At 41.0% G+C, this 12,013-nt stretch overlaps 2 protein-coding genes and 1 long non-coding RNA gene across 3 annotated transcripts in view; 2 read left to right on the forward strand and 1 right to left on the reverse strand.

The window, feature by feature from the left end:
- Positions 1 to 257: 257 nt before the first annotated feature.
- LOC100678459 (uncharacterized protein DDB_G0283697) lies at positions 258 to 5,610 on the reverse strand. Its single transcript, XM_008214292.4, has 3 exons — positions 5,309 to 5,610; positions 5,055 to 5,233; positions 258 to 4,995 (listed from the first exon to the last, which is right to left on the reverse strand). The coding sequence occupies exons 1-3, from the start codon at positions 5,384 to 5,386 to the stop codon at positions 576 to 578; spliced, it is 4,677 nt and encodes a 1,558-aa protein (XP_008212514.1). The 5' UTR covers positions 5,387 to 5,610; the 3' UTR covers positions 258 to 575.
- A 190-nt stretch (positions 5,611 to 5,800) lies between these two features.
- Positions 5,801 to 7,840, forward strand: LOC116416184. The gene is made up of 5 exons (XR_004226717.1): positions 5,801 to 5,929; positions 6,009 to 6,158; positions 6,275 to 6,825; positions 6,911 to 7,485; positions 7,582 to 7,840. It is a non-coding gene; the product is annotated as an uncharacterized LOC116416184 (long non-coding RNA).
- An 869-nt stretch (positions 7,841 to 8,709) lies between these two features.
- The window catches only part of LOC100122125 (afadin), a 73,278-nt gene continuing 69,974 nt past the window's right edge, over positions 8,710 to 12,013 (forward strand). Inside the window, exon 1 of the mRNA XM_031922543.2 lies at positions 8,710 to 9,876. The gene's annotated coding sequence lies outside the window, so the exon portion shown is untranslated. The remainder of the gene's footprint in view (positions 9,877 to 12,013) is intronic.

The following is a 12,013-nucleotide window of genomic DNA, read 5'->3' on the forward strand; positions in this document are numbered from 1 at the left end:
TGCGCGAATGCATTCTATGGGAAGCGCGATTAATCATTCAAGTACGAGTTCAATGCTTGATCGAACTCGATTTTATAAAAAATGGGGTAGCTAGTTCTACTTACCTATTACCGTATGTCCGTATTCTATACCGTGTATACTCCTCATACCAAATATCACGTGATACACGTTCAAATATTTGTATTATGAATTTCATTGACGATAATAGTAATTTTTTAAATGATCAGCAAGTAAATAAATGTATAATTTTTAAATAATTTATTTTTAATCATATATTAACAAACACAAAAATAGGGCACACTTTATTTACACTCCATTTGCTTAGCTTATAGAAAAATATAAAAACTACAAATGTACTTTGTGTAAAAGGTAAAAACTAAAACGGAAGATTTCTTCTTATTCCTTCCCTACTTTGGTTCAAAGCAGTTGAGTATGCTATATGATACAATATAATACACTTCTTAATTTACAGTTTTTTCTTACTAATATACATGTTTACAAGATATAAACTCGATGTAATTAAATTAAAAGTACTAATTTTGTATGTACATATGTGCATTTTGATGTCCAAAAAGTTACTTAGACTTATTTAGACTATCATTTTTCATAACTAATACTGGAGGGCTATCTGCTAATTGCACTGGTCTTCTGCGACGTCTTATAATAATTACATTTTTACCAAGTTGTGACTTGGGAATAATTTTCTTTATCGCATCACCAAGATCAATCTTACTCTTCTTTTCTGGAATTTCAGAAACCACTGCAGGCTTCAAAGCGTGTTTTTTAGAATTATCGGTACTAGTTGGTTGCGTGTCTTTACTTTGCAACTTCTCAGCTTTGACATTTTGCTTTCTCTGAGTGCAGCTATTATTTTTGTCTGCATCTTGGTTTGCGTGTAATTCAGCATTTTCTTCTTTTTCTGTATTTGTCTTGCTTTTTACAACCTTTTTAAATGAACAATATTTCTTATTTTCTTGCTTCATTTCATTATTATCAGATTTATTTTGTAAACTGTTTTTCTTTGTCTCAGTGCAATTATTTTTTACCACGTCATGATTTTGTTGACATTTGGTATTGTCCTCTTTGTCAGTATTAAGTTTATTTTCTATAAACTTTTTATTTGGACAGGATTTTCTGTCCTCTATTTTTGAAACATCATCATGAGCTTTATTTTGTATCTCATTTTTCTCGTTGCTATTTTTATGGATAAGTGGAGGATTCTTCTGGGTTTGTGTGTGTGCTGTATCCAAAGTAGATTTAGCAATAACATCTTTAATCTTTCCATGTTTGGTAGCAGGAGCTTCTTGCATAGGTTTTACCGCAATAGTATTTTCAGTTTTTTCAATGGAAGTGTTAGTTTTAGTTGAATGGTCATTCAGAATTTTTTCTTCTTTAAAATAAGGTTTCATAATAGTTTTTTCTTCAGACTTTTTACGAGTTTTTGTTTGTTTCGGATTATCTAATGTGGATTTTTCTATAGATTTTTCTTCTTCTTTAACGTAAGGTTTCATAATAGTTTTTTCCTCAGACTTTTTACGAGTTTGTGTTTGTTTCGGATTATCTAATGTGGATTTTTCTATAGATTTTTCTTCTTCTTTAACATAAGGTTTCATAATAGTTTTTTCTTCAGACTTTTTACGAGTTTTTGTTTGTTTCGGATTATCTAATGTGGATTTTTCTATAGATTTTTCTTCTTCTTTAACATAAGGTTTCATAATAGTTTTTACTTCAGACTTTTTACGAGTTTTGGTTTGTTTCAGATTATCTAATGTGGAATTTTGCATAGAATTTTTCTCAATTGGTTTGCTGTTTATGTTGGAATCATGAACTAAAGACTTTGTGGTACTTAACAAAGGATTTTCTGAAGTACTCTTATTGTAGCCAGAATAAGTATTTTGTAAATACATCGGATTCTCTGTAGTAAGTAAGGAATAAAGCAATTTATCTTCTAATTTCTCTTTTTCTTGATTCTTTAATATTCTATTTTCTTTTTCTTTCTTGTCTTGTTTGCAAATGTCTTTATTTGAATTAACAATCTTAATCGGCTTATCAGGCTTTGATTGCTGATCAATGAATTTTGTATTCATTTTGTCACTTTCCTGAGTCTTGGTTTCGTTTTCAAGATTAGCCAATTGATTTTTGAGTGCCTTTAACCTATTGTTTAGGTTTTCTTCATCCTCATCAAATATATCAGATGGTTGTGAATCTATAATTTCTCCTTCTTCTACATCATCTAGTAAATATTTAGCATAATTAGTTTTAAGCACTATACTTTCTTGCTTTGTCTTATTTGAAATGTTTGAATCTTTCGTCAATCCATTAGCAAGAAGTATTTCTTTTGCATCTTTTACTCCATTATTGTTTTTAGTTTCTGTGTCAGGAAGAGATTTTTGTTGTTCATCTTTTATTTTTTCTACATCTGTCATTTGCACCACTTTGGCTGAATGTTTGTCTGACTTATTAATATCTTTTTCGCATTTAGATTCCTTATTCTTCTCTGTTTCTTTGTTGGATATTGTCAGATTACTTTCTCTTGTAGGAACTCCATAGGCTTCTGATGCAAACATAGATTCAATAAAGTCTTCATCTTTTCGTCGTTTCTTTCTAGGTGATTTTACTTCTTCAGATTTCGATCGTTTTCTGCGCTTTTGAATTTTCACTGTGTCATGATTTCTTTTTGTCATTTCCTCTGATTGATCTTCTAGTGCATCATCTTTTGAATGGTGTTTGAAGTTGACATCAATACGATTATCTTGTTTTTTTCTTGGATCTCTATTACAGTGATAAGAACTTACTACTAAATTACCTTGAATACAATTTTCTTGCTTTATTCTTGGATCTCTATTACAGTTATAAGGACTTACTGTTGCACTGTTTTGCACATCACCTTCTTGTTTTATTCTTGGAGCTCTACTACAGTTATAAGTACTTACAACTGTACTGGCTGGTATACAATCATCTTTTTTCATTCTTGGATCCCTATTAAAGCGATTACTGTTTTTATCTATTTGTCCATTGTTTAGATCCCTGTTAGTGCAATTACTGCTACTACTTGGTCGATAACTTTGATCCTGGTTAGAGCAATTACTGCTACTACTTCTATCTCTATCACTTGTATTCCTGTTAATCCGATTACTGCTTTTACTTCTCCGTCCATCATGTCTATAAAATGGATTCTTGTTAAGGCGATTACTGCTTTTACTTCTTTGTTTATAACTCGGATCTCTATCTGCATAATAACTACTTTTGCTTCTATGTTTATAACTTGAATCCCGGTCTGTCTGATGACTACTTTTACTTCTTTGCCTATCACTTGATTTATGAAAGCTTCTATGATGGTCTCTTTTATTTTGATGCATATCACGCCTACTATGCCTGTGAAATTCTTCCTTCGTATTATTTTTGCGGTTGTCATTACTTCTGCAATCATCCGTATAATTATGAGCATTATGATTTTGATTTTTATAATCTTTGCGTCTCAAAGAATCATAATAATCATCGTGATTTCGATTATTTGTATAGTTTTTACTAGATATATGACTACCATTTGTGCCTATATGTTCATCAAAACTTGAAATATCTTTTTGGATCACAAGATCACTAGGAATTCCACCAAGATCTAATGTTTTGTTTCTATCTCGATTATTAGCAAGTCCTTGAGTTGATTTATTAACAAATAAATGGCGATTTTCTTTATTATTTGCTTGGTCAACAAATTCACTCTTTACTTTGACATCTTCTTGTTTAATATTTTTCTCTCGTAATTTTTCCTCCATTATGCTTATTTCTTGTTTGATCATGTCACAATTCTTGTTATGATATTTTCCTTTTGTTCTCTTTTCTTCATATTTCCTTCTATCATCTTTATTTTCTTCCTCTAGTCTTGTTTTATTTTTCTGTGGTTCTTTTTTTCTCATTTCGCTTATTTCTTCCTGCTTTCTAATTTCATTTTTCTTTTCTTCTTTTCTTCTTATTTCGTTTCTCTTTTCCTCTGCTTCTTGCTTCATTCTGTTTTTCATTTCTTCTTGATACCTTTGCTCTCTTTTCTTATCCTCCTGTCGTCTGATTTCACTTCTCCTTTCATCTTCTTTTTTTAGTTCAGCCTTCTTTTCTTCCTGCTGCCTTATTTCGTTTTTATTGTCTTCCTCTTGCTTAATTTTAATTCTATGTTCTTCCTGTCTTCTAATTTCACTTCTCTTGTCCTCTTGTTTTCTAATTTCAGTTTTCTTTTCTCCCTGTTGATGTCTTATCTCGTTTTTTATTTCCTCACTTTGTCCTGCTTTATTTTTCATTTCTTCTTTATATCTTTGCTCTTTTTCTTTTTCCTCCTGACATCTAATTTCATTTCTCCTTTCTTCTTGCTGCCTTTGTTCAGTTTTCATATCTTCCTGACGTCTACTTTCTTCTTGTCGTCTTAGTTCAGTCTTTTTTTCTTCCTGTCTCTTCAACTCGTTTCTCTTGTCTTCCTCTTGCCTTGCTCTATTTTTCTGCTCTTCATGTTGCTTCATATCATTACTCTTGCCCTCTTCTTGCTGAATTCCAATTTTCTTATCTTCTTCCCTATTTTTTGATTCGGCTTCCTTTTGTTTTCTTTCATTCTCTTGTTCTGCCAAGAGTTTCTTTCGTAATCTTTCCCCATATAGAGTTTTTGGATATTCTTGTTTAACCTTTACATCTTCACTATCAGATTTGCTTTCAGCACCAATGTATTCTTCTACGGGGCTCATATGATCCTCATAAACTTCTTCTTGTTTTTCCTTGTGATGGTTATCATTGGTGGAAAAAGTGATTGGTGGAGGCGGAAAAGAGAATTGATTGTTGTTGGAGAGAAGGCCATTAAGAGGTAAGTTCAACGAAGGAGGAGGATAACTAAATTTGTTATTAATTATGTCTTGGAATTGAGCAAGAGGATCTATGACTGGTGGTATCAATGGAGGAGGTAAAGTTGGCTCAACTTTTCGATGCGGATTCCTTCGAAAGGTAAAGTTGTCTAACCTAAAATTAAACACGTTTTAACAAAAGGTGTGTGAAAAAGAAGGAACTAAGTCACTTACTTTGTCCTTAAATCCGTTATTGTACGATCTTTTCTGGAAATCTCAGCTTTGGCAGTCTTAATCAAAGAGGAAAAATTGGTCTTGAGCAGGCAGTTTTGACCTTCAAGTTTTACCAGTCTTAATTTCAATTCATGCAATTCCTTCTCCAAGTTATCCTTTACCTCCTTCAACTTGTTGGCCTAATGATTAATCGCGGTAAAACCGTCGTAAGTAAGGCAAACTATTTAAAATCTCTAACCTATTCAAGAACTTACGTGCTCTTCCTCTCCAATCTCGTTCTCATTTTCATGAATACTTGCCAAATCCCCATAGATATCAAAGTCTTCGTCCATTATACACAAAGATCACGAAACAATCTGCTCATAATTTGCTCGATGCTTTGAAACTCGAGAATAACCAAAAAAATAAACAAACTGTGAGCTTCAATTACGTATAAATATATACCTCCGATACTTTCGATGGTTTGGGAACATTGGCCTCCATCTACATTCTATACGCAGTGTTGCGCTAGATTTCGCGCCAGAAACCATCTGTTCAAGCCGGGACTTGTTGCACGCGTATAGGTTGGAAACTCGCGTTTATAAAACAGTTTCCAATGGAACTTGCGCCGATATTACAGGTTGCAATGGATTCACCGCCGCTCCGTCGGTATAACAGTCAAGAGTGTCAAGAGTCAGAAATCTCAGAATTCGAAATACACAAACGCCGAGGGCCGAGGCCCGATGGATAGGAGGGGGTGAGCCGTGAGGACTAACGTTTTATTATAGTGCCTTATCTGTTCTCTTTCTTCTACTTACGCATCACGCTTGCACCGACATGTTCAGTCCTCTTCTATACCTATATGGCATATAAAAAAAGTATACCTACAAAAGCCGGTCAGTCTCTCTTCCGAGTATGTGCAAATCGTGCTGATAGCTTGATAAGTACTTTACTTTGTATTTTCAATACGTGCAGCTGAAGATCAACAACGGGGCACATACATACATGGCTTGGAGCCCATAACCCTAAAAGAACGAAAAAAGATCGAGAGAGCGAGTTAGTCAGTCTCCTTATTGGCATCACCTTGACAGTTTACAAACGTGGAGAATCGTTAAAATATACGTTGTAAGTAAAACTCCGACAAAAAGTCGAATTCTATACTTTTCGAAAGAGCACGCCGGTTTCGTAAACAAGCTTTCGACCAGCCGAAAGTTAATCATGCGATTTTCTCGTTTTCCCAGCAGCTAGTGATTGCGCATCGTTAGCTTTTAAAAACTACGGAGATGACCTCGATTAGGGCAGAACTCAAAGTCATAGGAAGCTACCGATTTGGCCGACTCAGTACCAACAATGACTTGGACGTTATTTATTGTCTGTATCAAGTTGTAATGTCAAATCCGGACGATAAAGTCAAAATCTTTGATAAAATGCAGCGTCAGTCGTTCGTCGAGATCACTCGCAAGCGGTGTCTCAACTCAAAAGGAGAGTTCGGAAAGCTCTTGCTCCCGTGGATCGCCATCGCCGGCATGCTGTGCAGGTGGTCGACGAGAAGTAGACCATTCTCCATGTGCTGTTTCAAACTAATCTTACCCCAAAGAACGAGCGATTGATCCGTCTAGTCTACTCCTCTCGCCAACATGTTCTACACATTGCGGTGGAAGTGTGGAACAGAAGCAAGTGCAGCTGATCGAATGGCTTCTCGATAAAGGAGTCGAGGTCAACGTCGTTGACGAGCACGGAAGACGCCAGTGCTTTACGCGACCAACAGCAGAAAAGCCAACAAGCTACTGCCGTAAATTATAAATTCGGTTTTTGCAGAAAAGTCGCGTATGCTATGTAAATTCGTGAATTCTCAACTGTGCCGTTTTGTTTTCCAGGGCCAGGGCGTAAATGTCGACGAGCAACTGAAAAGTTTGGCGAATCTCTGCTATGTACTTCGCGGCTGTAAGTAAGTCTCGGCACTGGAGACTGCTGGAAACTTTGCTGAAACGCGGTGCGGGCGTTGATCTGGGAGCGATCGATGTTGTATCGCGCTGCACCAACGCCTGCGGGCACTTCAATCCAAGCTGGAATGAGAAGAACATTGGCTACTTCTGTCCGTCGGCGTGAATGTGCTTGCCGAGGACTGCAAAGGCATAACGCCTTTCGTTTGCCTTCGTTACTACGACACGACTCCGGCCATCAGCCTGATGATGCTCAAGGCGCTAGCGTAGGAAAAGGTGCGCCGACCGTCGATCGAACTGAAGGACGAGAGGATCATAAAGGGGTACCCGCAGCTCTGGGATTATTATTGAGACTGCTGAGCGCATCCCTCTAGGATGAAGTTCATGAGATTCATCAAGAGTTGCACATTTTTTTATCCTCTCACGAAATGCGAAATACGATCTAGGCGATCACTCTATACGCTGGAACTTTTGATTGCGTTTTGTCTGATCGAGTTGTGAGGAAGGTGGTAAGTTACGTATTATTTGCGAAAGTTTCAAATTAATAGTTTGTCTAGATATTAAATGTTATTATAAATTATATCTTAACATTTTTCAATCTCTAGAATTGACTAGGCATACGTTAAGAACACAAAAATCGTCTTTTTATCTGGCCCTATAACTTACCTGCGATTTCGTCTCAAGCGGTGTCTTGCTCCGCTAATCGCACAATATGGAACAATTACAACGTACAGTTTAATAAAAGAGACCATCCAGGTGCATATGAGACATCAACAGAGCAAAAGTTTGCAGTATCATCCACTCTCTTCTGTAAGTATACCTACCAGTTAATTTAATGCAGAATACTGCGTGAATGTTTACAAATACGTATGCACAGGCGACTCGATCGATTTTTTTTATTCGATTGGTATTTATTCCGCAAATCAAAGTCAATCCATATGTTTATATTGTTTTTGCATCAGTGCACTGGGAAAAGTGTATGAAAGTTTAATTGTATACCGATGTAGTTTAAAGTTTCATCGCGAGCTTGCGACTGTGGAAACACTGGTGAAAGAGGCCAGTAGCTAAATGTAACAATAATCTTGTCAATAACGCATTGACGCGACTGCGGAGTGGCGTAATCTGAGATATCAATAGTGATTTTTGCATGTGAAATCGGCAAGATATAGAATACGCAGATATGATATAACGAGTTTGTATAAGTATTACTCTGCTCAAATGTGTACTTACTACGAAGATCTAAAAAAACAACGATACAGTGGGCTTAAATTGGCACGCGTAACACTTTTGTCGCGAAATAGTTGCGACTTGGAAAAATGCAGGTAAAAGTCAAGGTCGTTCATCATAGCTTCCGTCTCACATGCAAGAATTGAGCTCATCTCTAATTGTAAGTACTCGAACTTATCCCTTTACACGTTAACCGTTATTACAGCGTGTATGTACATTGCATGAATTTGGTTCGTACCCTTGTCAACAAACATCACGGAGTGCGCACTCGCTTCGAGCAAGCATAACCATTATTAACCATCGATAGAGCTCTATAGGCAGAAGCCGTGTGCACAGTGCAGTCGCGGCGAGAACGTCGCGAAATTCGAAGGAAAATAACGCACCGCGGCTACCTGCAGCCCTGCAGCGGAGTATGCGCAGACAACCACCGGCTGTCGGAGGGCGCCAGCGTCGCGCGGTCGCGCGTTGTACACACTACACACCGCGGCGAACGCACGCCGCGATTCAGTGCTGACGCGTACCGTTGACTGGCTGCACAGGCCCGTAGTGCAGCGCAGCTCGCGAGCGCGCGTCGTCCCACATATATAAACTCGTTGTGTGCGTTGTTTTTTCTATACCTTGAAATCGTCTCGCCAGTCGCTGGCGCAGTAAGCAGTGGAGAAAGATTCCGCAGTCCGATGCGTCTACTCGCGTACGGTGGACTCGACAATAGCTCAACTCAACCGTCCGCGCTGCCCGTCCAGCCGAAAGTTCCGCGTGTGTGCCTCTCGCGCGAGAGTTTTCTCTCTCGCTCTTGCGCACCTTTACGTTTACCTCTATACTTACAAGAACGCACACACGCGTACACAGACGTATAGGCGTGCATGCCTACCTGATGGCGCGAGAGAGCGAGCGAGTGTAGCGCGTTTTTTTCCTCTCCTCGTGCTGTACTCTTTAACAGTGGCGTTCGCCGCGGCGCGGTATAGTGTGGTATATTGCTTATAGTAAGTAGTAGTGGTCTCCCTGTGCATCAGTGTGTATAGCAGCCGTGTAATGTAGTGCGCGGTGTGCTCCGGTTGTATTTTACCTGTGCGTGCGCGCGGCCGAAAAACCAAGCCAGTGTGTATCGATAATCCGGTCGTCATCGAGTCCACGGTACCTGCCTACTTACCAGCGCAGCAGCTGCCAGTATAAATCGAGAAATACAAGCGTGTTTATCGGCGGCGGCGGCGGCGGCGGCGGCGAGCGTGAGACGTCGGGCCGAGAAAATATGCGGCGCGCAGCCTGGGAACTCGAGGACAAGTGCACGAGCAGCAGTGGAGCCGCGGCGAGAGGAGCGCCGGCCTTTAAACGCGAAGCCATGGAGCGACGACGACACTGATACCGTGTGTGTGTGTCGCGGTAGCGCAGCGCTGCAGCCAGTATAGTGGTGGTGGTAGTAGTAGTATAGTAGTAGTATACCGGTCGCGCGGCGACCGACTCGCTGCGCCTCTCCTTCATCTCGTCATCATCATCAGCAGCAGCAGCAGCAGCAGCAGCAGCAGCAGCAGCAGTAGTATAGTAAGAGAGCGGAGCAAAATCTAGCGAGTGCGTGCGGAGCACAGGATCGACGAGAGAGCCAGGGCCGAGATAAGCTGCATCGGCAGAGGAGGGAGCTCTCTCTCTCTCTCTCTCTCTCTCTCTCTTTCTCCGAGGTATGTGTACACACTCTACTGCATGACTATAGCTATATAACACAGTGCAGACGTAGTACGGTGCAACGTTGCGTGCACTGCGCACATACACACGCTAGCGCGCGGACGGACGTCTCTCACCTCAGGCTCGCGGTTATACTCGCGCTCTTGTCTCGCTTCCTCTTTCTCTCTGCAGCAGCAGCAGCAACGCGCACGGGACCTGTTGATAGTCAGCGGCGCTATGCTATGCTCCCTATTATACCTATAGCTATATATACGCATATACCTTACACACATTCACGTGTGTACGACTATGCAGTACGGAGCATTCGGGCCGCTTTTATGTAGGCTGGGTAAGCCGCGAGGAATGGATGTACGTGCGTGCCGCGTGTAAGCGAGAAGTGTTATTGTGCGGATACATGCGCGCGCGCGAGGAGGGACAACCGGCGGATTTTCGGAGCTGGCTTTGCTCTCGAGACTTTTTCTCTTTCTCTCTCTCTCTCTCTCTCTCTCTCTCCCCGTTCCTTCGCCGTCGCCGTTGCGTCGTCCGTGTGTATGAATGTGATGTTTCTCTCTCTCTCTCGCTGGGGTGTGTCCGTCCGTCGTTTGCCTAAGCCCTGTTCGTAATCTTCTTCGCCGAGAGGATTCTCGGAAGTTCCGCAGCGACGATAACGTTTACTCTTTTTATTTTACGTAACTCCGCGCGCGACAATGTACACCTCGTGTTACTTATCGCGATATGTATAGTGCACGTACGTACGAGTGACGGATGTGTCGCGCAGCGAGAAAGAGAGAGAGAGAGAGAGAGAGAGTAAACAAAGGCATTTTTCCCGAGTGACTCGTCCGGTCGGCTAATCGCAAGCATGTGTTGTTTGTCTGCGCTCGCGCACGCGGGGGTGATGTGAATGCTTGATTGCTGTATATTTCATACGTGTACTCTGCGCGTACACGAGCGCGAGATTTTTTTAAAGGGGTTTTATCTGGATTCAATATTTACAGGGCTAATCTTATCTCGAGGTACTCTCGCTCGGTTGTTGAAAAAAATCTCTCCCGGCGAAGGTGATGCGGTGCGTATAGCGCCGTAGACTCGCAAGGCTGGAAATACGTCGATAATTCGCGCTGGTTTTATTCTCGACTGGTAGCCCAGCGTATAAGTGTATAGCGGAAACGACGCGCGAGCAATTTCCCGGAGCGCGCTTTAAAAACGCGTCATTATATCTGCTTATTACAAGAAGTCTACTAAAACTCATTCTTACGTTCTCGAGAGAGAGAGATAGCGAGGGGGGGGGGGAAGGGGGTACAAAGTCCCTCTCTCGAGCGCGAGCTCGCGCGACTGCAAAAGGACTGTAGTAAGCATTTTTCTCATTATCCCCGCGAGCTTTTGTGCGCGCGAAGACGGCGACGAGAAATTTTAAAATTTAATCATGTACACGAGCGAAAGAGAGAGAGAGAGAGAGAGAAGGGAAAACGGGTATTTAACTTATTCTTTCCCGGCTTTTCCCCCACTCGTCTCTTTCGCGCAATTTCCACCTAACGAAGCTTGTTCCCCCGCCCCTCTCTTCTTTGTATTTATACGACTACACACGCGAGAGAGAATTTTTCCGTTCGTTAAATGCGTTTTTCTCGACGGAGTGACTCTGCGGTATAGTAGTATGTCAATGACGGCGCCGTGAGTGTATTTTGGCTGTTTTCACCTTTTGTCTCCCGGCTAAGAGGCGTGAATGATGCGCTTTGCGTTCCAGAGTTCGTTAGCCGTCTTTTCTGCGCTCTCTCGCTCTCTCTCTCTCTCTCTCTCTCTCTTTTTTTCTCTGTTCTTTGTACGACGCAAAGCGAGAGAAAGAGACGGTAGGTATATGACGAGCGAAGAAATTCCTTTTTTTCTCTCAGCGCGCTGCAGCTTCTTTCTCTCCGATGCTGCAGCAGCCAGCAACGCGCGCGAGTGAATGGGATGGTTTTTTGAAAAGCAGCTGCTGCGTGCATCGTGGAAGCAGCGCGCGCGATCGCGAATATCGACGAATCGGATATTCCGAGCGCGAGCGAGGGAGAGAATTTTTTTTCTTTGTTGCGCGCGACGAGGGATATGAGAGAAGTCACTATTGAGGATTGTCGATTGATTAGAATGGAGTTGGAATCTATGGTGTTTTGCGCTCGCGCGCGT

The sequence above is a fragment of the Nasonia vitripennis genome, chromosome 2 (genome assembly GCF_009193385.2).
Source record: "Nasonia vitripennis strain AsymCx chromosome 2, Nvit_psr_1.1, whole genome shotgun sequence".
NCBI lineage: Eukaryota > Metazoa > Arthropoda > Insecta > Hymenoptera > Pteromalidae > Nasonia > Nasonia vitripennis.